The sequence below is a fragment of the Notamacropus eugenii genome, chromosome 3 (assembly GCF_028372415.1).
Source record: "Notamacropus eugenii isolate mMacEug1 chromosome 3, mMacEug1.pri_v2, whole genome shotgun sequence".
Classification (NCBI taxonomy): Eukaryota; Metazoa; Chordata; class Mammalia; order Diprotodontia; family Macropodidae; genus Notamacropus; species Notamacropus eugenii.
In genome coordinates, this window is record NC_092874.1 from 961,340 (window position 1) to 986,161 (window position 24,822).

General features: G+C 44.6%; 1 protein-coding gene across 1 annotated transcript in view; it reads left to right on the forward strand.

The window, feature by feature from the left end:
• Window positions 1-24,822, forward strand: part of DYNC1I1 (dynein cytoplasmic 1 intermediate chain 1) — a 171,561-nt gene that overhangs the window by 14,486 nt on the left and 132,253 nt on the right. Inside the window, exons 2-4 of the mRNA XM_072650748.1 lie at window positions 10,373-10,489; window positions 17,978-18,092; window positions 20,190-20,280. Coding sequence (XP_072506849.1) covers window positions 10,382-10,489; window positions 17,978-18,092; window positions 20,190-20,280 — 314 coding nt within the window. The 5' untranslated portion in view covers window positions 10,373-10,381. The remainder of the gene's footprint in view (window positions 1-10,372; window positions 10,490-17,977; window positions 18,093-20,189; window positions 20,281-24,822) is intronic.

Below are 24,822 nucleotides of genomic sequence, written 5' to 3' on the forward strand. Positions count from 1 at the left end.
CACCCTCTGTAGGATTTATAATTTTCCTTTTCTGTCATGTTATTTAATTAAATAGATATGGAGTGATACCTCAAAATTGTTTTAGTTGGCATTTCTCTTAAAGCATTTTTTATATGTGTATCGATAACTTTGATTTCTTCTTCTGAAAAAAATCTTTTGACTATTTATTAATTAAGAAATGACTCTTGGTTTTTATAAACTTAGCTCATTTCCCTATGTATTTTAGAAATGATGCCTTTATCAGAGAAACTTGTTAGAAAATCCACTCCCAACGTTTCCTGCTCCCCCCCAATTTGGCTACACTATTTTATGGAAAACCTTTTAAATTTCATATAATAACAATTATCCATTTTACCTCCCATGATTCCCTCTATTTCTTGTTTGATCATAAAATATTCCCTTAACTATAGGTATGACAAGTAATTTTTCCCCATGCTCTCCTAATTTGCTTATGGTATCACCCTTTATGTCTAAATCATGTACTCATTTTGAACTTATCTTGGTATATGGTGTGAGTCTCACACTGTGAGATGTTAGTCTATGCCTAATTTCTGCCAAACTGCTTTCCAATTTTTCTAGTATTTTTGTCAAACAATGAATTCTTGCCTCAAAAGCTTGAATCTTTGGGTTTATCAAACACTAGGTCACTATCATGATTTACTTCTGTATTTTGTGTTCCTAATCTATTCCACTGATCCACCACCATACTATACCAGATTGTTTTCTTTGCAATGTAGTTTGAAATCTGTTACTATAAAGACACTTTCCTTTGCTTTTTTTTTTTATCAATTCCCTTGTTATTCTTGACCTTTTGCTCTTCCAGATAAATTTTATTATTATTTTTTAGCTCTAAAAAATGTTCTTGGTAGTTAAATTGATGTACAGCTGAATAAATAATTTAAGTAAAATTGTCATTTTTATTATATTGGCTTAGCCTTCCCATGAGCAATGAATATTTCTCCATTGTTTATATCTGTCTTTTTTTGTGTGGAAAAATGTTTTGTAATTGTGTTCATGCAATCCTTGAGTTTGTCTTAGCAGGTAGACGCCCAAGTATTTGATATTGTCTGCAGTTATTTTCAATAGACTTTCACATTCTAGCTCTTCCTGTTGGGTTTTCTTGCTAATAACATGTGGTTTTATTTTATATCTTGCAACTTTGCTAAAGTTGTTAATTGTTACAACTAGTTTTTCAGTTGCTTCCCTAGACTTTTTTAAGTGACCATCATATCATCTGCAAAGACTGAATCATTTGGTTTCATTGTTGCCTTTTCTTGTCATTATAACCAGCATTACTGGTATAATATTGAATGATGATGGTGACAATGGACGAACCATATCTCTTTTCATTCATCTCTGATCTTTTTGGGAAGGCTTCTAGTTTATCCAATTATAGATCCTGCTTGCTCTTGGTTTTACAAAGACACTACTTACAATTTTAAGGAAAGCTCCATTGAGTCCTATGTTTTCTAATGTTTTAAATAGGAATGGGTGTTGGATTTTGCTGAAAGCTTTTTCTGCATCTATTGATATAATCACAGTATTATAATTTTGGCTATTGATATAGTCATCTAGGCTTATAGTTTTTCTAATGATGAAGGAGCCCTGTGTTTCTGATATAAATACCACCTTGTCATAGTGTATGCCTTTGTGATAATCATAGTGTGTGATCTTTGTGATATATGTTGCTGTATTCTCCTTGCTAATATTTTATTTAAAATTTTTGCATCATTATTCATTAGTAAAATTGGTGTATAGTTTTGTTTTTTGCTATTCTCACAGCTAGTTTTTGGTGCTTCCAAGTTGGTATGATCCTGGGAGAAGTATAGTCACTGCTCTTCCAATTTACATTCTGGTCCTTATCTAGGAAGGCCCCCTGCTGCCTTGCAACCATAAGTGCTAACTCTCCTCTCCACCCTGGACCTAGAGTCCCTGCTCCTTTGTAGCCAACAAGCACACCTCTCTGCCCTGGAACTGCAGCCCAGAGCTAGTTAGTGAGCAATGGAGTTGCCAAGTGGTGACTGGTCCTGCAACCTCTGTTGTCGCAGGAGTCTCCTTTAATCTCTTTCCTGCCAGTTGCACGTTTCCCTTGCCATCATTGGATGGTAAGAGCTACTGGAATTGTTACTGCTGCTGTTGTGGTAGCAGACTCCAAGGCCCACAAGTGGTGTTCCTGCCATGCTGCATTTCTGGCCAGCCCCTACTGCAGTGCCACACACCTCTCCTTCTGACCTCCTAAGCTGTCTTGGCCTGGAAAAAATGTCTTATCTCAATCTTCTGTTGCCTATGCGGTTCCAGAATTTAATTTAACATCTTATTTTAAAGTTGTTTTTAGGATAATGTTGGGAAAATTTGGCTTGAATGTTCCTCTACTCTGCTATCTTGCTTCTCAGTCTCTTTCTCATGCCTTCTTTAAGAGTTCATTTTGGATTTTTTTTTTGTATTACACATTTATTTTATTTTCAGTTCATGGAAGACAACAAGCATTTCAACTAAGTCTGACAGTATAGGCAATTTTCGATACCCATAGTCCCCCAGTTCTTCAACAAGGTGGGGCAGGTGCATTTTGACATCTCATTTTGGGGATTATGCTTGGTTATTATATTCACCCAGTATTCATTTATTTGTTGTTGTTAGACTTCTTTACATTTAAATTGCAATCGTTGTATATATTCTTTTCCCTGTTCTACTTGTATTACTTTGCATCTGTTCTTATGTCTTCCCATACTTTTCTGAATTCATCATACTCACCATTTCTTAAGACACAGCAGTAAGTGTTTTATTACATTCATTTACCACAATTTGCTTGATGGTCCTTGATTTTTTAAATTAAATTATTTTATTTCTTTTCAGTGTTCGACAGTCACTTCCATATATCTTAGATTTTTCCTCTTCCCTTCTTCTCATTCCCCCCTCCCTCCCCATTCCTTCCCTGGGACAGCATACAATCTTATATAGGTTCTACACATACATTCCTCTTAAATACATGTTGCATAGAAGAATTAAAATGAATGGGAGAAGCCATAAAACAAAACAAAACATAATACAAAAGGAAATGGTCTGCTTCTATCTGCGAACCAATTCCATAGTTCTTTCTCTGGATGTGGAAGGCATTTTGCCTCAAGAATCCATTGGAAATTTTTTAAGTCCTTATGACTTAAGTGAAAAAAAGAGTTCATTTTCAATTTCTCCCTTTATCTACATTTCTTATTATCCTCCCATCTTTCTACATAAGATGTATTCCTGTCCTCATCTCTGTGTATATGTATATTCTCCCTTCTTTGACCAGTGCAGATGAGAGTGAGATTCAGGTGTTCCTCATTCTCTGTCTTTGCCCCCTCCTTACTGCATAAACTTCTCCTTGAACAGCCCATTCGTGGGAGATAATTTCTCCCAGTCTTCTTCTCCCAGGGCGCTGAGTTGTTTGCTTTTCTTTTTTTGCCACCATTTCTTATTTTTTTGAGATCATGAAAACATAACAGAATCACTCCCAAGCTTTCTGTTTAATTAGACTCCCTCTATGACCCTGAAGACGGTAAAGTTATGAGAGATTACATGTATTTTCGTATGTAAGAATGTAAACAGTTTAACTTTATTTAGTCTCTAATGATTGTTTGCTCATATTTATGTATTTATGCCTCTCTTGATTCCTGTGTTTGTATATCATACATTCTACTCAGATCGGGTCCTTTCCTCAGGACAGCTTAAAAGTGTTCTGTTTCATCGAAGGTCATTTTACCCTGTGGAATTCTTCTTGGTTTTAATCCCATGCTCCTTTTCCTTCTGGAATGGCATATTCTAAGCTCTCCTTTTCTTTCTATGTGAAGTTATGTGTGATCCTGACTGTGGCTCCTCAGTACCTGAATTCTTTCTTTCTCACTATTTGCTGTATTTCTCTTTGAACTGAGAGTTCTGAATTTTGTCCATGATATTTCTTGGAGTTTTTATTTGGGAATTTCTTTCAGAAAGTGGCCTACGCATTCTTTTAATTTCCACTTTACCCTCTAATTATAAGTTTTCTTTTATGACTTCTTAAAATATGATGTCTACGTTATTGATTTTTTGTCTGAGGCTTTCGGGTAATCCAGTGATTCTTAAATTATCTCTCTTGGATGTGCTTTACAGGTCAGCTGTTTTCCCAATGAGACAGTTCAATTTTTTTTCTGTTTTTTCAGTCTTTTGAGTTTGTTGTATTACTTCCCCTGTGTCATAGAGTCATTAGCTTCCATTTGTCCAATTGTAATTTTCAAGGAGTTATTTTCTTTATTTTAACTTTTTAGTAGTATTTTTTTTACAATTACATGTAAAGATAGTTTTCAACATTGAAGTTTTATAAGATTTGAGTTCCAATTTTTTTCTCCCTCCCTCCTTCCTATCTCCCTTCCCCAAGATAGTAAGCAATCTGACATAGGTTATACATGTGCAGTCATGGAAACATATTTCCACATTAGTCATATTGTAAAAGAAGGAGAAGGACAAAAGGGAAAAGCCACCAAAAAGTGAAAATTGTAAACTTTGATCAGCATTCAGACTCCGTTTTCCTTCTCTGTGGGTGGATCGCATTTTCCATCATGAATCTTTTGGAACGGTCTTGAATCACTGCATTGCTGAAAACTAAGTCCCTCATAGCTGATCACTGCGCAGGGTTGCTGCTGCTGTTACTATGTACAACGTTCTGGTTCTGCTCACTCCACTCAGCATCAATTCATGTACATCTTTCCAGGTTTTTCAGAAATTCACTTGCTCATCATTTCTTAGAGCACAATAGTGTTCCATCACATTCATATACCACAACTTGTTCAGCTGCTCCCCAACTGATTGACATTACCTCGATTTCCAATTTGCCATCACAAAAAGAGCTGCAATAACTATTTTTGTACAAACAGGTCATTTTCCTTTTTTTATGATGTCTGGGATACAGAGTTAGTAGTGGCACTTCTGGATCGAAGGGTATACACAGTTTGATTGCCCTTTGGGTATAGTTCTACCTTGCTTTCCAGAATGATTGCATTAGTTCATAACTCTACCAACAATGCATTAGTATCCTAATTTTCCCACTTCTTCCCTGATACTTATCATTTTCCTTTTCTGTCATATTAGCCATTCTGATAGGTGTGAGATGATACCTTAGAGACATTTTAATTTGCATTTCTCTACTCAATAGTGATTTAGAGCATTTTTTCATATAACTATAGATAACTTTAATTTCTTCATCTGAAAATTCCCTGTTCACATCCTTTGACCATTTCTCAATTGGGGAATGACTTGTATTCTTATGAATTTGACTCAGTTCTCTATATATTTTAGAGATGAGACCTTGATTAGAAACACTTGTAAAAATTGTTTCCTGTCTTTCTGCTTTGCCTTTCTAAATCATGTACCCATTTTGACCTTATCTTGGTACAGGGTAGAAGATTTTGGTCTGTACCTAGTTTTTGTCATGCCATTTTCCAGCTTTCACAGCCATTTTTGTCAAACAGTGAATTCTTATCCCATAAACTGGAGCCTTAGGATTTGTCAGACAGTGGATTACTACAGTCACTGACTGCTGTGTCTTGTGTCCCTAAGCTACTGCACTGATCCACCACTCTGTTTCTTAGCCAGTACCAGATAATTTTGATAAATGTACAAAACGTTACTTCCTTCATTGAAGTTTTATGCCCCTCTTTCCGTGCTATTCATTCTTTTTCCGTGTTTCTTCCTTATGTCTCGCTTATTTTCCCACTACCCCTCTCATTTGGCCTTTAAAGTCACTTTTATCTCTCTTTTTTCCTTAACATCTTTACTTAAAGTTTTGAGTACCAAAATCTATCCCTCCCTCCCCTCCCCCTTCCATGAGTCAGGAAGCAATCAGATGTGGGTTAGACACGTGCAATTATATAAAACATTTCCGTATTAGTTACTCTGAAGACTCAAATAAAAGAAAAAAGTAAGAAAAAGAAAGTGAAAAATAGCATGGAGCAGTGTGCATTCCATCAGTACCAGTTCTTTCTGGAGGCACATAGTTTGCTTCTTCTCTCTCTTTTTAATTCTTGCGTTAACTCCTCCAAGAACTCTTGTCCTTGTGCCCACATGGCGTTTTCCTTTGAGGTTTACTTGTAGCTCTTTTGTAATCTCTGTCTTTTGCTGTGTTGTGCTTTGAGCTACTTTTCCTCCATAACAACCTTTGATGGTTGGGTTCTTTTTCTGTTTGCTCATTTTTCCAGCCTCCTTCTTGATTTTGTGTTAGTGGTAGGCTCTGCACACTTCTAGCGGCAGATATCTGGCTTGAGTTTATCTCATTTTATGTCTTTCTACTGTTTTCACAGCTTAGTCTAAGGGCCTGCAAGTTTTCAGGGCTCCCAATGCATTGGGATCTAGCGAAAAGTTTGTCCACTGCCACCCTAGTCTGAGCTCTGCAAGTTTTTGACCCAAGCTTGTGTCTGTCAGCATGGCCTTAGTTGGGAGTAGTAGTATACAAAAGACTGCTGTTAAATTCTATTAGCCTGCTAGGAGGGTCTGCAGGTTCAGTGTGACTGAAATGCTGGCTCCCCTTTGGTCTGGATCTCCTCCCCTGGTGTTCTGCTGCAAGTGTATGTGTGGGGCCAAAAGTTAGAACTGAGTCTCCTTTCTGCTCCTGGACTCAGAGGTATGCAACCAAACATTGTGGGGTTTTGTTTTCTTATCCACTGTTTAACCCACTCACATTTAAAGTTATGAGTTAGCTTTATATTCTCCTCCATTTGTTTCTCATATTATTTCTTTTTACCCCTGAATTGGCAGATTATCCCCAATAGCTCTCTTCCCCTCACTCCCAAGCTCAATCTCATCCTTATGCCTGCCTTCATTTTGGAGTTTTGATTAACTTATTAATTCCTTATTCTTTCTTCTGTCCAATTATCTCAATCTTCCCCTCTTTGTTCCCTCAGTTAAATAGTCAAGTAAAACCCCCTTCCTCTAATTGTTGGTTTGTTACTTTTTATTTCATCTTCATTTCATTTTTTGTACCTTTTCCTAAAACGTGTCTTTCCTTCATCCTCTTTTTAGACATCACCTCCATTTTCTTTCATACTCTACTCTTCCCTTGCACAGACCCTTGACATCATCCCCTACTATACTCAACTTTAGTTTTGGATGAAGGGGTCTTCTTGACAATACCGATGCCTCTGTTGGATCCTACTATTTCTTTTCACTTTCTATTCCAGACTTTTATTCTTTGACTCATGGCTTTTATCCTTATTTATTCCTTCTTAGTCTCCAGATTCCTCATAGGATGAAAGTTTCTGTGGTGCTTATTTGGAGTTTGTTCTTCTATGTTACTGCCTTGGAGATTTTGCCCCCTGCCTCTTTTCTTCTTGTGCCTCTCTCTTGAGCATAACAGTCCTGCAGGGGTTAGAGAGGATTGTCCAGAGGAGGATTTCTTTGTTTTGTTTATTCATTTTTAGTTTTCAACATTCATTTCCACAAAATTTTGAGTTGCAAATTTTCTCCCCATCTCTCCCCTCCCTCCACCACAAAACACCATGCATTCTGATTATCCCTTCCCCAAATCTGCCCTTCCTTCTGTCACACCTCTCCCTTACCCATCCCCATCTTTTCTCTTTTCTTGTAGGGCAAGACAGATTTCTATACCCCATTACCTGTATTTCTTATCTCCCAGTTGCATGCAAAAACAATTCTCAACATTGATTCCTTAAACTTTGAGTTCCAGCTTCTCTCCCTTCCTTCCTCCTCACCTATCCTTACTGAGAAGGTAAGCAATTCAATATAAGCTACATATGTGTAGTTTTGCGAAAGACTTCCATAATAGTCATATTTCCCTTCATTCTATCCTACCCTGCATTTATTCTATTCTCTCTTTTGACCTTGTCTCTCCCTAAAAGTGTTTACTTCTAGTTACTCCCTTCTCCCATTTGCAATCTCTTCTATCATCCTCCCCACACCCTACTTATCCCCTTCTCCCCTACTTTCCTGTAGTGTAAGGTAGATTGTCATACCAAATTGAATGTCCATGTTATTCCCTCCTTAAGCCAAATGTGATGAGAGTAAGCCTCACTTTTTCTCTCTCTCCTCCTCCCTTTTCCCCTCCATTGAAAAAACTTTTTCTTGCCTCTTTTATGAGAAATGATTTGCCCCATTCCATTTCTCCCTTTCTCCTCCCAACATATTCCTCTCTCACCCCTTGATTTTATTTTTTTAAAATATCATCCCTTCCTATTCAACTCACCCTGTGCCCTCTGTTTATATGTGTGTGTGTGTGTGTGTGTGTGTGTGTGTGTGTGTGTGTATAATCCCTGCAACTACACAAATACTGAGAAAAATTTCAAGAGTTACAAATATTATCTTTCCATGTGGGAATGTGAACAGTTCAGCTTTAGTAAGTCCCTTATGATTTGTCTTTCCTGTTTACCTTTTCATGCTTCTCTTGATTCTTGTGTTTGAAAGTCAAATTTTCTATTCATCTCTGGTCTTTTAATCAAGAATGCTTGAAAGTCCTCTGTTTCACTGAATGACCATTTTTCCCCTGAAGTATTGTACTCAGTTTTGCTGCATAGGTGATTCTTGGTTTTAATCCCAGTTCCTTTGACTTCTGGAATATCCTATTTCAAGCCCTTTGATCCCTTAATGTAGAAGTTGCCAGATCCTGTGTTATACTGATTGTAATTCCACAATACTCGAATTGTTTCTTTCTAGCTGCTTGCAATATTTTCCCCTTGACCTGGAAACTCTGTACTTTGCAATATTCCTAGGAGTTTCTCTTTTCACGTCTCTTTCAGGAGATGATCAGTAGATTCTTTCAATATTTATTTTAACCTCTGGTTCTAGAATATCAGGGCAGGTTTCCTTGATAATTTCATGAAAGATGATGTCTAGGCTCTTTTTTTTTGGTCATGGCTTTCAGATAGTCCCATAATTTTAAAATTGTCTCTCCTGGATCTATTTTCCAGATCAGTTGTTTTTCCAATGAGATATTTCACATTATCTTCTATATTTTCATTCTTTTGGTCTTGTTTTGTAGCTTTTTGGTTTCTCATAAAGTCATTAGCTTCCATCTGCTCCATTCTAATCTTAAGGAATTATTTTCTTCAGTGAGCTTTTGAACCTCCTTTTCCATTTAGCTCATTCTGCTTTTTAAAGCATTCTTCTCCTCATTATCTTTTTGGACCTCTTTTGCCAATTGAGTTAGCCTATTTTTAAAGGTGTTATTTTCTTCAGCATTTTTTGGGTCTCCTTTAGCAAGCTGTTGACTCACTTTTCATGATTTTCTTGCATTGCTGTCATTTCTCTTCCCAATTTTCCCTCCACCTCTCTTACTTGATTTTCAAAATCCTTTTGAGCACTTCCATGGCCTGAGACCATTGCATATTTATTTTGGAAGGTTTGGATGCAAAAGCCTTGACTTTGAGGTCTTCCTCTGATAGTATGCATTGTTCTTCCTCATCCAAAAGGATGGAAGAAAATACCTGTTCACCAAGAAGGTAACCTTCTATAGTCTTATTTGTTCTCCCTTTTTTGGGCATTTTTCCAGTCTGTTACTTGACTTTTGAGTCCTTTGTTAAGAGAAGGGTAAATTCCCAGTTCCTCCACGGTGGCACAATCAAGGGAGAGGAATTTATTCCTCTCCTGGCCTGCACTCTGATCTGGGAGGTACCACAAACCTTTCTGCTCAGAATCTACAAGTAGAATTCCCTCTCCAGAGCTTCCACCAGCTCCATCACATCAACACTCTTCCTCACCCCAGGACTGCCACTCAGGGCTGAGATCCTGATCAGTGGCTCAATTACCCCAGGATCTTTAAGCTGAGGGCTCCAAAACTGGTCGCTCCCAATGCAGTTACTGCTGCTAGTGGGGTCAGACCACATTCCCTTCTCCCACAGGTGAAAGAGCTTTCTCATTGACCTTTGAAGCTGTCTTTGGCATTTGTGGGTTGAGCAATCTGGGAACCACAGCTGCTACCTGGGATTCCACGCCCTAGCCTGCTCAGGTCCTGTCCCTGCAGTGCAGTCAAAGCCAGGCTGCATTCTGCTCCATTCCCAGTGTGATAGACCTTTCTTGTCAGTCTTCCAGGCTGCCTTGGGCTGGAAATCTCTTTCACTCTATTGTTCTGTGGCTTCTGCTGAGTCATTTTTACAGGCATTTTATGGGCTATGGGGGGAAACCTTCTACAGGACCATCCTTTTACTCCACCATCTTTGAGGAGGATTTTTTATGACCCTGATTAGGCAGTTCCTTACTACCTCTTAGCCTCCCTGTGAACATTTTCCCCCCATTTTCCCCACAATCTCCTTTCAGGGTCCCTGCCTCCTCACTCAAAACATTTTGAAGCAAATAAAGCAATGGCAAAATGATATTTCTCTGGTATTTACATGTTTCCTTTTGTTTCTTTCCCCAGGAAGTCACTATGTCTGACAAAAGTGACTTAAAAGCTGAGCTGGAACGAAAGAAGCAGCGATTAGCCCAGATCAGGGAGGAGAAGAAACGAAAGGAAGAAGAACGGAAAAAGAAAGAGGTGAGTGCTGAGGAGGAAGCCCATAGGAGGGCATTTACCCTAGTCCATCTCCTTTGACCATTGAGAATTTAGATCACAGAAATGCTAGTCTATGCCTGACTTTGCTAGACTTCATAAACAGGACATCTGCTGTGAGTTTCACCTGTCTACTTTGGGCCACCAGAGCTGAGTTCTCCTCATGTCAGCCCAAGGGACACAAGGGAGGAGTCACCCTCTTAATGTCAGTTAGGCTCATTGTCAGGACCTGAAAGGGACCTCAGACACAGTCAGCTGAGGGGAAGTGAAGGGAAAACAGTGATTTCTCTCCCCTTCTCTCCCCTTTCCACTTCTCTCTTTTCCTTCCTTCTTCTCCCCTCCCTTCTCCTCTCCTCCCCCTGTTCCTTTCTTCTTCCCTCCCTTTCTCTTCTTTCCCCTCTTCTCCTCTCCTCCCCTTAATTAAACAAACAAATTCTTCCTGGCTCAAAACCTCCATCCTCAATAAGATACTCTCTGTTGCTTTAGGGTAATTAGTCCCGAGGGCAACTAGGTACCACAGTGGATAGAGCACTGGACCTGGAGTTAGGAAGATTCATCTTCCTGAGTTCAAATCTGACTTCAGACACTTCCTAGCTGTGTGACCCTGGGCAAGTCACTTAACTGTGTTGGCTTCAGTTTCCTTATCTATGAAATCAGCTGGAGAAGGCAATGGCAAACCACTCCAACACCTTTGGCAAGAAAACACCACATAGGGTAATGAAAAGTCACAACTGAAAAAGTTCCTCTTCACAAGCTTTCACCTCCCATGATCCTTTGGGAATCCTGAGTAGAAGAGTGTCTAGGGGCAAACTGAATGCCACCCTTTCTCTTACTGGTCTCTTTATTTGCAATTGAGCTCTTTGAGTGTCAGATCCTTTCCAGGCTGAGGAACATCCTCTTTATATGTCAGTGTTTCCCTGTCAGTTCCTGCAGACTTTCAGCTCTTGCTGGTATCCCTGGGACTCTCTTCCTACATTGGTAACAAAACTGCCATCCTGGAAAGTTGTGCCTTGGTCAGGGATACCCAGGAGAGCCTAGCCTTCTGCCCTGAGACTTCAGCCTTGTCCTGCTAGCCAGTGTGCTCAAAGGTCTCCTTCCCTGGGTCTGGCTAGACATGGCTTCCATCCTGTCAGATCAGTGGGAGGTTTTATATGGGCATCCTTCCCTAATCCAAAAAATAAATAAATCTTTGAATGACTCAGGGCTAAATCTCCAAATTCTTTCACCACTCTTTGGAATTTCCTTTAGGGGTGAGGCTGTTCTTGAGGTCTCAGACCTGACAGGAGAGCTTCCTCTCCCTGGCCTGTGGGCTCTGCATTCACAGTGGGTCTAGGGAAGGAGGGCCTCACCACACTTGCAGTTCAGCCACCCAGAATTCCTCTGCTCTTGCAGGGTGAGTGATGGCAGCTTTCTTGTTTTTCCTTGCAGTGCTGTTCTCCCTGCACAGTGGCCAGACATCCAGAACGGTGCTCAGCTTCTTGTCCCCTTGGCTTCCCTCATTATCCAGTGACTGTCCTTGAGGCTGGCTTCAGGCACCCATCTGGGTGCATTTTCTCACCTGTATGCAGGCCTAGTGGAGGTTGACATGGGAGGGATGCTCATTTCCAGCAAAATCAAAGAAGCTTTGCCATACTTCATTTTCCTTCCTTCAAGTGTCAATAATTATAGTAGTTGAGGGCACCATTTGTACCAGGCTTATCATGAGTTTCTTCTGAAACTGACATTCTAACCTCCTACCCGAATTTCACAGAACTAGCTTGAGATTGGATATGGTGCCAAATGGGCTTGCCACTTAGGCTGCTGCTTCGTCTTTTTCATTTCATGAATCTGGGGGTGTGGAGGATGGAGAGGAGGGGTAAGGCAATTTCAGGTGAAGCAGACCTTGGAAGGGAAGCAGGGGCGGATTTGGTCCCACCATCTTCCAATCCAATCTCCCTCCTGTGGGGATCCCAGTGGTGAGAACCTCAGAGACTGAGTTCAAATCACAGCTCTCCCATAACTAGCAAATTGTCAAACCTCTTTAGGTCTTCATCCATGCAATATGAGAAGTAGACTAGAGACCTCTGAGGTCCCTTCTGGTGCTGGACACAACTACATCTGGTTCCCCAGAGAGTAGATTGCACCATTTTGGGTGGGAGTATTTACACTTCTGAAATAAGCCTTGATTTATTATTTATTGATTGTCCAGATTTAAGAAAGGGAAAGAGAAAATGTTAATGATGTAGATTATATTTAAAAGCCCACTTTACGTTTTCAGAGACCAATCCCTAAAGTCATGGTTGTTAAACATTTACCAACACCCTGGAAGGACAAGCCACCAACGGATGCATTTTAATAATTTATAAAAAAAACCCACTATAATTTCTCCTTTCTGTGCAAATGCACTTTGTTTTTTCAAAATGAATTTTAACTGATAGTTTCTATTTCTTACATGACCACAGTTACCCCGTATCAGCACCATTGGTCAGTGCATTGAAAAAATATGAAAACATGTGGACTGTGGGACACGGGCGGACCTGGTGAAGGATGTCCTCTCATCTCTCAAATCCAGTCAGTTAATAAACAAACAATTGTTGTTGTTCAGTCGTATCTGACTCTTTGTGACCCCATCTGGGATTTTCTTGACAACGGTCATGAAGGGATCTCCCAGTTCTTTCCCCAGCTCATTTTACAGAGGAGGAAACTGAGACAAACAGGATTAAATTACTTGCCCAGGATCACACAGCTAGTAAGAGTCTGAGGTCAGATTTAAACTCAGGAAGATGAGCCTTCCTGACTCCAGGTCCAGCATTTTATCTATCCACCATGCCTCCTAGCTGCCCATGTCTGACTCTTTGTGACCCTGTGGACTAAATATCCATGGGGTTTTCTTGGTAAGGGTACTGGAGTGGTTTGTCATTTCCTTCTCCAGTTTTATGCAGGTAGGGGTTAAGTGACTTGCCAAGGGTCACACAGCTAGTAAGTGTCTGAGGTCATATTTGAACTCTGGTCTTTCTGACTCCAAACTTTTTGCCCTATCCCCTTTGCCACCTAACTGCACTTACTATGTTCCAAGCACTATGTTAAGTATTGAGGATACAGAAAAAGCAAAAGACAGTCTCTGTCTTCAAGGAGCTTAACAGTCTCATGGCAGGGAGGGGTGGGAGAACAACGTGCAAACAGCATATACAAAGAACCCTCCACACAAGGTAGTTAGGGAACAATGAACAGAGGGAAGGCACCAGACTGAAGAGGCGTTGGGGCAGCCCCACCTGATCGGTGTTATACGGTGACATTCGCTTTTGATTTTGTTTGTTCCAGTCACATTGCAATAGTTACTGAATATGTCATTTTCTTGGCCCCGCTCACCTCACTCTGCATCAGTTCATGTGTCTCCTTGTCAGGAGGTGATAGGGTGAGGTCATGTGCAGAGAGTATCACAAAGCGTGAGCCTTGGGAGCCTGAGCCACCACCTCCTCCTATGGTGAGGTCTGGCAGGGGTATCGGGGCCCTTTCTGCTGGTAATTTGTGTGGCTGTGACCTCAGAAGAGTTCTTGGTGTCTTAGCTGAAAGATATAGCTTCAATTACTTTATCCCTCTGCATAATTCTTATATAAGGAGTTTTAAGATTTTATGAAGATGAGAGAAAATGTCTAGTATTCCATCTTTTTGGTCACCTAACCCAGAAGGTGATACTGACTTTTAAAAAGTTATCTATTTCTTTTTCTGTTCATCTGGACATGTCATAGTTTTGTAAAGTCATTTATTTCACCTAAGTTGTTGGCTTTTGTGGGGTATCATTTTAAAAAATAGTCTCTAATATTTATTTTATTTCTTTTTGATTTTTTCATTTCCGATCATTGCAATTTGATTTTCCTTTTCTTTTTGTAAATTAAATATCTAAAGATTTATTGATTTTATAATGTATTTTCCCATTTATCCCTTTTAATCAAGTGTGTTTTTGCAGTGGCTGCATCTGAGATCATGATTGTTTCCTTTGCCTTTTTTATACTTCAGCTGATGCACAATTGAGTTTGCTCCAACCCCTTATTTTCCCTCAGTTCAAATCTAAATGTTTTAGCTGTATTTCTTGTACACATTGCATAGTTGAATTCTGCACTCTGATCCATTATGCCACCCTTTCCTTTTTATGGGTGAGTTCATGCCATTTGCATTCATGATGATAATTAATTATGTATTATTATTATAATTATGTATTACCCTCTGTTCCTGATCTCTTATACTTCCTCCTGCCCCCCCTTTATACCTAGAAGAGAGTTCAGCCCTAGTACTATATGTTTTATAGAACCTATTTCCCTTCCCCTGTCCCTTTTCTCTTCTGAATCCAGATCCTAGTTCAGGTTCTTACTCTTATTTTTCATTCCTTTTAACTCTTCTTCATGATTCACCCTCTGAGATTAAAATTTATTTGCTTATGATAAATCTCTCCCTGAATCAACCTGTTCTTCCATCCCACATCTCTGCCCTCTTCTCATTTTCTCTGGTTTACCTATTGAGTTGACTATCTTTATACACTAAAATAACTCTCTCCTCTCTCTCTCTCTTTCTTTCTCTCTCCCACCTCTCCTGTCTCTCTCCCCTCTCCTCTTTCTCCTCTCTATTCTCTCTATTCTCTCTATTCTCTCTCTCTCTCTCTCTCTCTCTCTCTCTCTCTCTTTCTCTCTCCTTTCAGATCTTCCAATGAGTTTTACATGGTTTTTGTTCTTTGACTGGTTTCCCAGCTCATGTGGTTTACATATGACAGGCCCTACATTTTCTTCTACTTTTATTCTACTCCTAGGGGACCAGGCCAGCCATCCTTCACTCCTCTTTCAGCTCTGCTTCAAAACCATACTGCAACTGCTGTTTCATCCTGGACCTTCCTTTGCCAGCCAGGGCCTCCTTGTCCTGAAATATCCAGCTGCTCTTGTCCCCTTCTCACCCTGGAATATTCCTCTGTCTGCCCCCTTCTCCCATTGGAGATCTCTTCCTTCCCTTTGTGGAGGGAGCCAGGTCAGCCAGGCTTCATTGTCTTGTTGCTTCTGACTCTGCTGACTTCCAAACCTTGGCTTTGTGGGAGGTGTCTCAATCCTCTCCCCCTACACACTTTTTGTTGTCCCCTTGAGGGCAGTGACTGTTTTTCTTTTGCTTATAATTTTATTCCTAACACTTCCCACCCTGCCTGGCACTAGGAAGCACTTAAAGATGCTTGTGAAAATTCCTACCTTTCTTCCTTCCTTCCCTCCCTCCCTCCCTCCTTCCTTCCTTCCCTCCCTCCCTCCCTCCCTTCCCTCCCTCCCTCCCTCCCTCCCTTCCTTCCTTCCTTCCTTCCTTCCTTCCTTCTTTTCTTCCTTTTAGTAATTCTCTTATTTCATAGACTCATTAACTTCTGTTTGGCATTTTTAATTTCCAGAAATTCCATTACTTGGGTAAAGTTTTTAACCTCTTATACTAAACTGTTTGTTTTTCTTTCAAGTCTTTCCTCCAGATCCCTCATTTCTTTGTCAATTCCTTTCTCTGAAGTTCTCACTTTATAATATCATTTTTAAAATAATTTTTAAAAACCTTCTTCCTTCGTTTCTTCCAGGAATTCTAACTGACCTTGTGTCCAGTCTCTCTTTTTAACCTGGGGCTTTGCCATAGATATATTGGAGTTAGTTGTGTTTTCTGTTTGTTTACCTGTTGTCCCTGGCTACATAATAGCTCTCTTTTTATTAGGGGTTTTATGTGTCTACTGGTTCTTCCAGACTTCTTGAATTAGGATTGTATGTGTGGGCTGAGTTCTGTGGTCTTCTGGAGGAAATGTCAGGGCTTTGTCTGGTCCTGTTCTGTATTACCTGGAGGTCTGTTCCTGCTTTTTTCCTGGATGTGCATTCTCTGCCCTTAGGGGTAGCATAGACCAAGAAGATGCAAACTTCCAGTGGATCCTAGGTGGTCTGATCTAAGGCATGGCATGATCACTGCCCTCTTCATCTAAAGTCTGCAGACTCCCTAGCCCAGTATGTAATTGGGTAACACATCCACAGACTTGCCACTGGCTGGCCCCCTATCTTGTCAGCCAGCTTGAAGGCTCTGGAGGGACAGAAAAAGCAAAAGGCAGCCTCTCTTTGGGCTCCTTAGTTTGATGAAGCCCCTCTCCAATCTGTCATCTGCATCTACAATCATGCTCTTGGGTCACAGTGATGAAGTGATTGGCTCAACCTCAATGCTGGGTCTGTGGCCCAAGCGGTACCCACTTTCTTCTGCTCACAGTCACTCAAGACCATGCCCTAGCCCAGTACCTGCCCTGGAAGCTCTGGGCAGCCCTTCCTGGCAATGCCTGCACCTTCTGACTGCTTCCATGGGCTGACTGTGGCAGTCACACTTCTTACACTTTGTGTTCTTCTCTTGGTCTGGTGTTTTCTCCAGACTTTTTTGAATAGTTATGGGAGAGAAATGCACTGCCACTGCCTCCTCTGCTGTAAAAGCTGCCCAATCGTCCTCCTGCCTCACGTCTTCCCCAATTTACTGACCATGTGGTGTGTGTTCTTAAGACTCCCTGGTACCTCCAAGATCGAATCCAAACTTCCTTGCTGGCCATTTCCAGCCCTGTGTCCTATACTGATCATGCCCTACCTCCTCTCACATACTCTGTGCTCCCACCAACTGGCTTCTTGTTCTTCCTCACACCTTGGCCCTCATCTGCCACCTCAGAGACTTTGTACTGGCTGCCCCCTCCTCCAGGAGGGCTCCCTCTCCTCCTCCCAGTTTCCCTCAGAGATTGACTTCTACACCACGAAACCCTTTCTGGTCTTTCCACTGACATTCCTTTGTATCTTTTGTATTTTCTTTCCTAGGGTTCACACTGTACTCTCCCAGTAGAGTGGAAGCTTCTGATAATGAAAATCAAAGCTCCCTGATTGCTTCCTGTCATTCACATGTTTTCTCTGGTCTGCAAGAGGCCTTGGAGAGTGTCTGGTTCCCATGGGCTCACCCCCACGTTCATTCTGACTGTTCCTTCTCAACTGGGCTCTCCCATGATACTCAGGCACACCAGAGCACACACAAGCACACAGATGAGCGTGAACACAGATGCATGAGCTATAAACACACGCACACACACATACACACACGCGAGCATACCTGGACACACACTTACAGATGTACACACATGAGCACATATGTACACATGCACACACTTATACAAGCATGCGTGTGGGCACACACCTGCACATGCACACATAACATGCATGCTCACACGAGCACAACACGGACACATAACTTCTCCTCCCTGCACACACACACACACACACACACACACACACATACACTCCAGTAGTGTCACAACGCCCTGGGGCTCAGGCTGCAGATGGCCACCACTCAAAGAGAAGGCTTGGCCCTGGCTTCCAAGGCTCCGGCGCTTCCTGCCCCTTTCACACACACACCCCCCCCCTCACCTTGGCCTTTCACCTTCACTTTCCATGACTGATTCTCCTTCCCGCTGCCCTTTCTCAGGCTGACCTGCAGCAGAAGAAGGAGCCGGCTCAGGAGGACTCGGACTTGGACAGAAAGAGGAGGGAGACCGAAGCCCTGCTTCAGAGCATCGGCATCTCCCCGGAGCCGCCGCTAGGTACTGACTGCCGAGGGCTCCGGGCCAACTGACCACCAAGCTTAGAGCCCTGGGTGTGGCTGCTGTGCTCCAGAAGGAGCCCAGGGTCTGAGAGAACCGCGCATGTCCTCGTGTTTTAAGCCTTGACTTTGCCTTTTGTTTCTTTTTTGTCTGGTTTCATTATCCGGGCCAGGAGCGTGAGGGTGGGGGAGGCACCACACTAGCCTCCTGGTCCTCTTTGGCCGCTCCTGTGGCCACTCAGAGACAGGTGCTCATAGAAACATCGGGGGCTGCCTTGGTCCCCACCTGGTGCCTAGCATAGGGGCAGAGATGTCAGGACACCATGCCGGGCTCAGCCTCCAGGCTGTGGCCTCGTGTGAGATCCTTCTGAAGGATCGGCCAAGGCCTGAGCAGACCCTTCTGTCACTGTCTCTGGCCCAGGGGCTGATGGGGATGGGGTGGCAGGGATGGGTGGCCCCTGTTCCTTTGTTGTGTTAAACATCACTTGTCCAGGACTTCAGAGAGCGGGAGCCACTGGAAGTAATTTACTTTCTGTTCTCCCCTCCCCCCACTTTCCATTCATTCCAGAGTCTTCATTGGGTGACTACCTGGGGAGCAGCCAGTAGATGTCTGGGGGAGGGGGGAGTGGAAGGCTCTCCATTCTTCACACAGAGGAAAGTTTCAGGTTCCTTGTTCCAAGGACAGTTCTTGAGGTGGTGGATAGGCTCTGATAGAAGCAGGCCTTGGCTTTTTAAGCTTAGAATGAGCTTCTGAGATGGTCACCTCCACTAAAACAGGACTCTAAGGGGGCAGGACCTGAATAACCAAGGGTCCCACCTGTGGGAAGCTCTATTGAGACATCCTTCAACACAAAGAGAAGCTGCAAGGCCACTCCAAAGGCCCTCCCACTCCTACCTTGAAATTGATACCCCTCACCATTTGGGGGACTCACTTTCCTCTTGTGTAACTGGAAAGGGCTGAACAAGGTAGTCTCCAAGGCCATTTTCCAACACTCATAGTTCCATGATTCTGGGTCTCATAGCCATAAACTTGGTGCCAGTTTCTCAAGGCCCAAAGTCAGACCTTGTTAACAGTTGGGACACTGGACTCACCATTGTTACTCTGGTGTCACAGGCTGGGTCACTGAAGACATGAGGCTGGGAAATCTTATGAGGGGAGGGGATGGTGGTAGCTAGCTGGTCAGGCTTTGCCCCCAAGGCCCTAGAGGTTGGTCCTAAAAGCTTAGCAACATGGACCCCAGCCAAGGAGAGAGTAGAGTCTCCTGCTAGCCCCTCCCCACTTAGAGGACATAAGAGGAATCTAGAGCAGATGACCCCAATGTGACTCAAGGGGGCCCCCCTTGGTAGCTGCCAATGGGCCCTTTGATAGCCCCCTCTCCTATCTCCCAGAGAGCAGTGGGTGACTTCCTAGGGAGCCTCCACGAACACCCCCAGCCTCTTGATATATCTGCTCTTGTCTGTCACACCCTCTAGTTAGGAGGCTGCCTTCCTCAGGCTGGTGAAATGAACCTGGGCTACAGCCAACCCAGCAGGTAGCTGGGGCCCGACTCTGGAGGGAAAAACCAAATGGAGATTCTTTAGCTCTGCTATTCGTTAACTTTGCTCTCGGTCCCTCACACCAGGAAGGATTTCCTTTATCCTTCAGAAAGTGGCCCCTGGAGCATATGACAACACCTTGGCCTTGGTGGCCTAAGGGCCTTGGGCGCAGCAAACCCTGGGTGAGGGGAGCAGGCCCTCTCCCTCTTCCTCGTGTTCCTCCCCATACTCAGGAGGAGAGGCCAGAAGGGCAGGGAGAAGGGCACCCCCTTGGACTGACTCCCCAGGGCTTTCATCGGTCACCAGGGCCATTCTGAGCCCAGGGCCGGGGTGGCCGCCCCTGTCAAAACTCATTTCAAATTTTAATTTCCAAAAGTCTGTGAAATTCACTTGACTCTCTTCCTTTTCCTTTTCTTTCCTTTCCTTTCCTTGTCTCATTTCCATCTCCGCCCATTCGGTCGGTTTCTTTTGGCCCGTTTGCTTTGGTTGCTCTGACGCTGCTCGTCCCCAGTGCAGTCGCTGCATTTTGTAACATGGGATACCTGTTATTTTCATTATTTAGTCCCAACCCCTATGTCTCCCTCCTCGAAATCAGCGAGCACACCTAGTGAGGCCGGCAGCCAGGATTCGGGAGACCTGGGACCGCTGACCAGGTAAGGAGGCCCGGCACCTGCCTCGGCGCAGGGGTTGGGGGGAGTGCTGGAGAGCAGCTTGTGCCTCGGGGCTGCGTGTCCTGGCCTCTCCCGGGCGGCTCCCACTTCTGGGACCCTAGGGTCTGCAAAGGGCTTCTTCTCCCAGCAGACCCAGGGGTCATGGACTCCAAGATGCTTGTCCCCATGTTACAGATGAGTAGGGGGTCAGAGTTAGGCTTCAGCCTCAACTCTCTTAGCCCTGGGGCCCCGGCCCTTAGTTCTCCATCCCCCACTCTCTCCCCTCTCACAGTGATGACAAGAAGCGCTTGCCCCTTGTTCCAAGGTTGAGCTCTGTCCAGCGTGGACCTGTTCCAATTCTCTTTTGGCTTGGTTTTCTTGAGCGTGTGTGTGCATGCGCACATGCATGGGGGGGGGGGGGCAGAAATCAGGCTGTATCTACATAGCACAAAGGGGTAGAAGATTCATTGGGATTTTGGCAACATTTAGAAAGCCCAGAGCAGAGAAGGACTTGGCATTAGCTTGAACCATCTGGTCTGCTGAGGTCCATGGGCAAGCTTCCAAACTTCCCAGGATGCCTACAAGGGGCAGTGAGGACAGAGGCAGAGAAAGCAGGGCATGTCAAAGGGAAGGATTTCTGGATACTGGAGGAGGTGGGCAAGTGGGAAGCCATGCTGAAATCCCCAGGCTAAGGGCAGAGATGGTGGGAGAGGAAATCTGTGAGTCCAGTCCTGACCTCCTTGGGAGGCAGAGGGTTTGAGAGGAGCAATGCCAAGAGGTGGGACATGCCAGTGATGGCTTCTGTGACTCTCAAAGGAGGATGAGTGTCTGAGTGATGGTGGCAGAGACTAGGTCTAGAAGTCACCGAGGTGAGGAGGGGATATGTTCACATCTGGCCTAATGTGCTGGGAACACAGTTGAAGGAGCCACCAACGCTGAGGAAGATGGGGGCACAGATGCTACGCAGAAGGGTGAGCCTGAAGAATTTCAGGCTTCTGTGAGCCCTGGAAGACTAGATAGGAGAGGCTGAGGTGGAGGGTGAAGGCAGGGACTCAGTAATGAAGCTGGGGCTGGAGACTGCAGAGACTGTAGTAGTGGGGGCCAGAGGCAGAGAGCGACTGAGCATGGAGACTTCCCACATCCCCACTGAACCCTTCAGGAGAAAAGGAGACTAAATTCCCAGGGTCTGGGCTTTCACCTTTGGGTTGACCAAGCCACCAGGTCAGAATTTGGGTTAGTAACCTTGCTTGGTCTCAGGAGGACAGTGGGGAGCTTGGAGGTCTGTGGCTGACTAAGGTCTGCCAAGGCATCGACTCTCCTGTCTCCTCCTTTCTGGAAGCATTAGCATGTTTATATTCACACACACACACACACACACACACACACACACACCATGGCCCCCCCGTGCCATGAAGCCAGTGGGGGTTGGCCCCCACCCTCCAAGAGGAGGAAGAATTTTGGGCACATTCACCAAATGACTCTGAAAACCCAACCTTCCAGTCTCATCCACTGATGTGCTTACTATGGGTCCATAGAGACCTTGATCTTGGCCATCTGTCCTGCAGCTGGGTCTTCACTTTAGCCCTGAGCCACTCTCTGGATAACTGGGGTGACCCCTGCCCCTCTAAGTTATAGCTTTGGGGCAATGGCCTCTGCTCACCATCTGTTCTCCTCCTCCGGAGAGAATGACCAGAATGACTTGTGGTGGGAAGCTGACTCCTCACTCCCTCCCCACTCCCCCAGAATACTACTTCCTTCACTGACAACACAGGAAGGATGTCTTGGCTTAAGGCTAGTGAAAGATTCAGAGTCAGGGGATCTTGGTTTGAATTCCATCTTTGCCGCTTTTTATCCATGTGACCTTGGCCAAACCCTTTCCCTTCTGTCTCCCCAGGGGTGGAGGACCATGAGTTCAGACTGCCCTCGGGTATAGGGGAGAGACATGGTCTGTGGCCTCCCTCCCAGGAAGCCTATGGACAGAGACTCAACCCCTGGTACTGTCCTCTGTGGTTCCTCCTGCCACCAACTGCTTGGAATTGGAACCTGCAGGGACTGAGTGGGGCAGGGGTTCTACTGACCAGCTGACAGGCCAAAGCCAGCCATCACCCCCTCCCCTCAGCCTTTAAAGGAGCTTTTAACCCCAGTCTCACTTGACAACCTACCTTAGGGAAAAGAGAGGAATTCCTTTCACACCTAGGGCGCAGATCCAGCCTTCCTGAGGTATCTGCTCAGTGAAGCAGGTTCTGGGTATAGCCAAGAGAACCCTCTTCAGTGTCTACCTTTGTGATCTCCCTCTTTCCTGCAGCCATCCTTGAACTGACTTTCTCCTCTCACCTCCCTTTCTCACTTCTTTTACACGATTCCTCTTCACACTCCCGTTCCAGCCAATCTGGTCATGGAATTTCTGGCCTCTTCAAGGTGAGCACAGGTGGTCTGGAATCCCCCACCCACCCACATATGCTTCTCAGAAGATTCCTTCACTATCCCAAGGGACCCTGGGAGCTTGGAAATTCTCCCAGCATTTTTGATGGTGGCATGGCACCATTCTCATGTGATTGTCCCAGCAACCCAGGATGGCCATTACCACTCCCATTTTATTCCCAGAGAGAAAATCAATGTGCACAGGGTCACACAGCTGTGGCACACAGCTGTCCTTGGCACTGCCTTGCTGTCCCTATTCCCACCATATCCCTGCTCCATCAGGCGTGGGGGCAATGCCAATGTCAGGTAGGAAAAGGATCTGCCATTGCCGCCTGGGGCAGATATGTTGTTTTAGGATGTTTCTCAATCATCCAAGGACCCTTCTGCCATCACCACTTGTGGAACATTCCAAGAGTCAACTCAGAAGAGCTGGAAGAAAGCTCCAAGGTCATCTGATCTTGGCCATCCTGGAAAGGAAAGTGTCTTGTCTTTGCTCACCCGGCTGTTGAGTGTCAGGGACAACATTCCCATCCAGGTCTCTGCTTCTCACTAGCCTGTCTACTGAGCACACGCCAACCTTTTCCAAGGCCTGTGGGGAAGGACCCGGAAGATCCTGAGACGAGATGTCTGACCAAGAGCAGCGAACCTCCACAAAGCACGTCCCCACATAAAGGAAGAATTGTCTCAGGAGATCATTCGCAGAGAAGAGCCACTGCTGGGAAGGGCCTTGGAGGCCAAATCAATTCAAAAACCTTCATTTTACAAATGAGGCAGCTGAGGCTCCCAGAAGAAAGGACAGAAAGAATGAGGCTTGAATGGCAACACAGGAGGGGAAATAGCCTGACTCGGAAGGTTGTTGAATCACTCTTGGATCTCCTCCTTCAAGAGCCTGGAGCATGAGGCTGTGGGCGAGAGCTGAACCTCCTCTGCCCTGGGAGTCTTTCCAGTAGCTGGGAGGCTACTCCCAATGACCTCTGGCTCCTGCTCCTTCCTCCCTTCTCTGGAGAGAACCAGCTGTTTGGGTGGTCTAGGGTAATCTGCCTAGTAATGAAGTGCCCAGAGAACTGGCAGGTACATGGAGGCAGTGTAACAGATGGTATGGTACCTGTTGGCTTTAGGTGTCCATGGAAGGATGGGTGTGTGTGTGATTGAACTGTACAGTTTGGCTTTTCTGTGTTTGGCTCTCTTCTGTACTTTGGGTCCACAGCTCAGACTGGTCAGTTGTCAGAACCTGTTTTGCCAACTGTGATAGCACAGTGTGTTTTGATACACAGGTGTGTCCCATCTCTCCTCTAGTGGGTCAGCTGAGAAGCAGCCTTCCTGACATCCTTGGAGGAGGCTTGGTGATTAGGGGAGGAGCAGTCCTCATGCCCACTCTGTGTGGTCTGGGTTGTCTAGGTATAGTGGTCCATGAGTGTCTGTGCTGGCTGGCTCCCCATTTGGGGGATCAGCTCCAAGGCAGTGGTCCCCATGCTTAGTGGATTGAGCCCCCCAAGGCTCAGTCTATGGAGAGAGCAGTGACTGGGAGAAGGTAGTCTGATGCGGTGGTATATGGGTTCTGTGTTGGCTGACTCCCCCACGAGGACAGCACACTACCGGGGCCTCGTCTCTGGAGGGCACAGTGGCAGTGCAAGTGGCGAAGGACGCCTGGAAAGGATGTGCTGGGGGGTCATTAGACACCACAGGCCAGCTCATGTTGGGCTGGCTGGCTCCTGAGTCAGCTACCCAGGCACCAGGGGGATGGTTCCCCAGGGCTTAGAGGGTGAGCATGTCCCAGATCTCCCCTCCCCATGCCATGTGCAGCAGGAGTGGCCATTCTATATCAAGCCCAAGACAGTCTTCACTGGCAGCATTTGGGAGGCTGCTATTCACGGCTGCTAGCTCATGGGCCATGGGACGCCCTTGCTGGTAATTATCATGTCAAGCCAATCTGACCATCCTCTTTCCGCAAATAGCAACACAGCATGATCTCCAACAATAGATGAAAGACTTAGGCAAACCTTCTTTTATTTTCCAGGGAGCAGTGGCTTGGGAATGAAAAGTTTGGGTAGGGAGGGCTGGAGTAGGGGCTGAGGGAGCTAAGACTGTTCAGTGAACTGTAGAACAGAGGCATCATCCTATCCT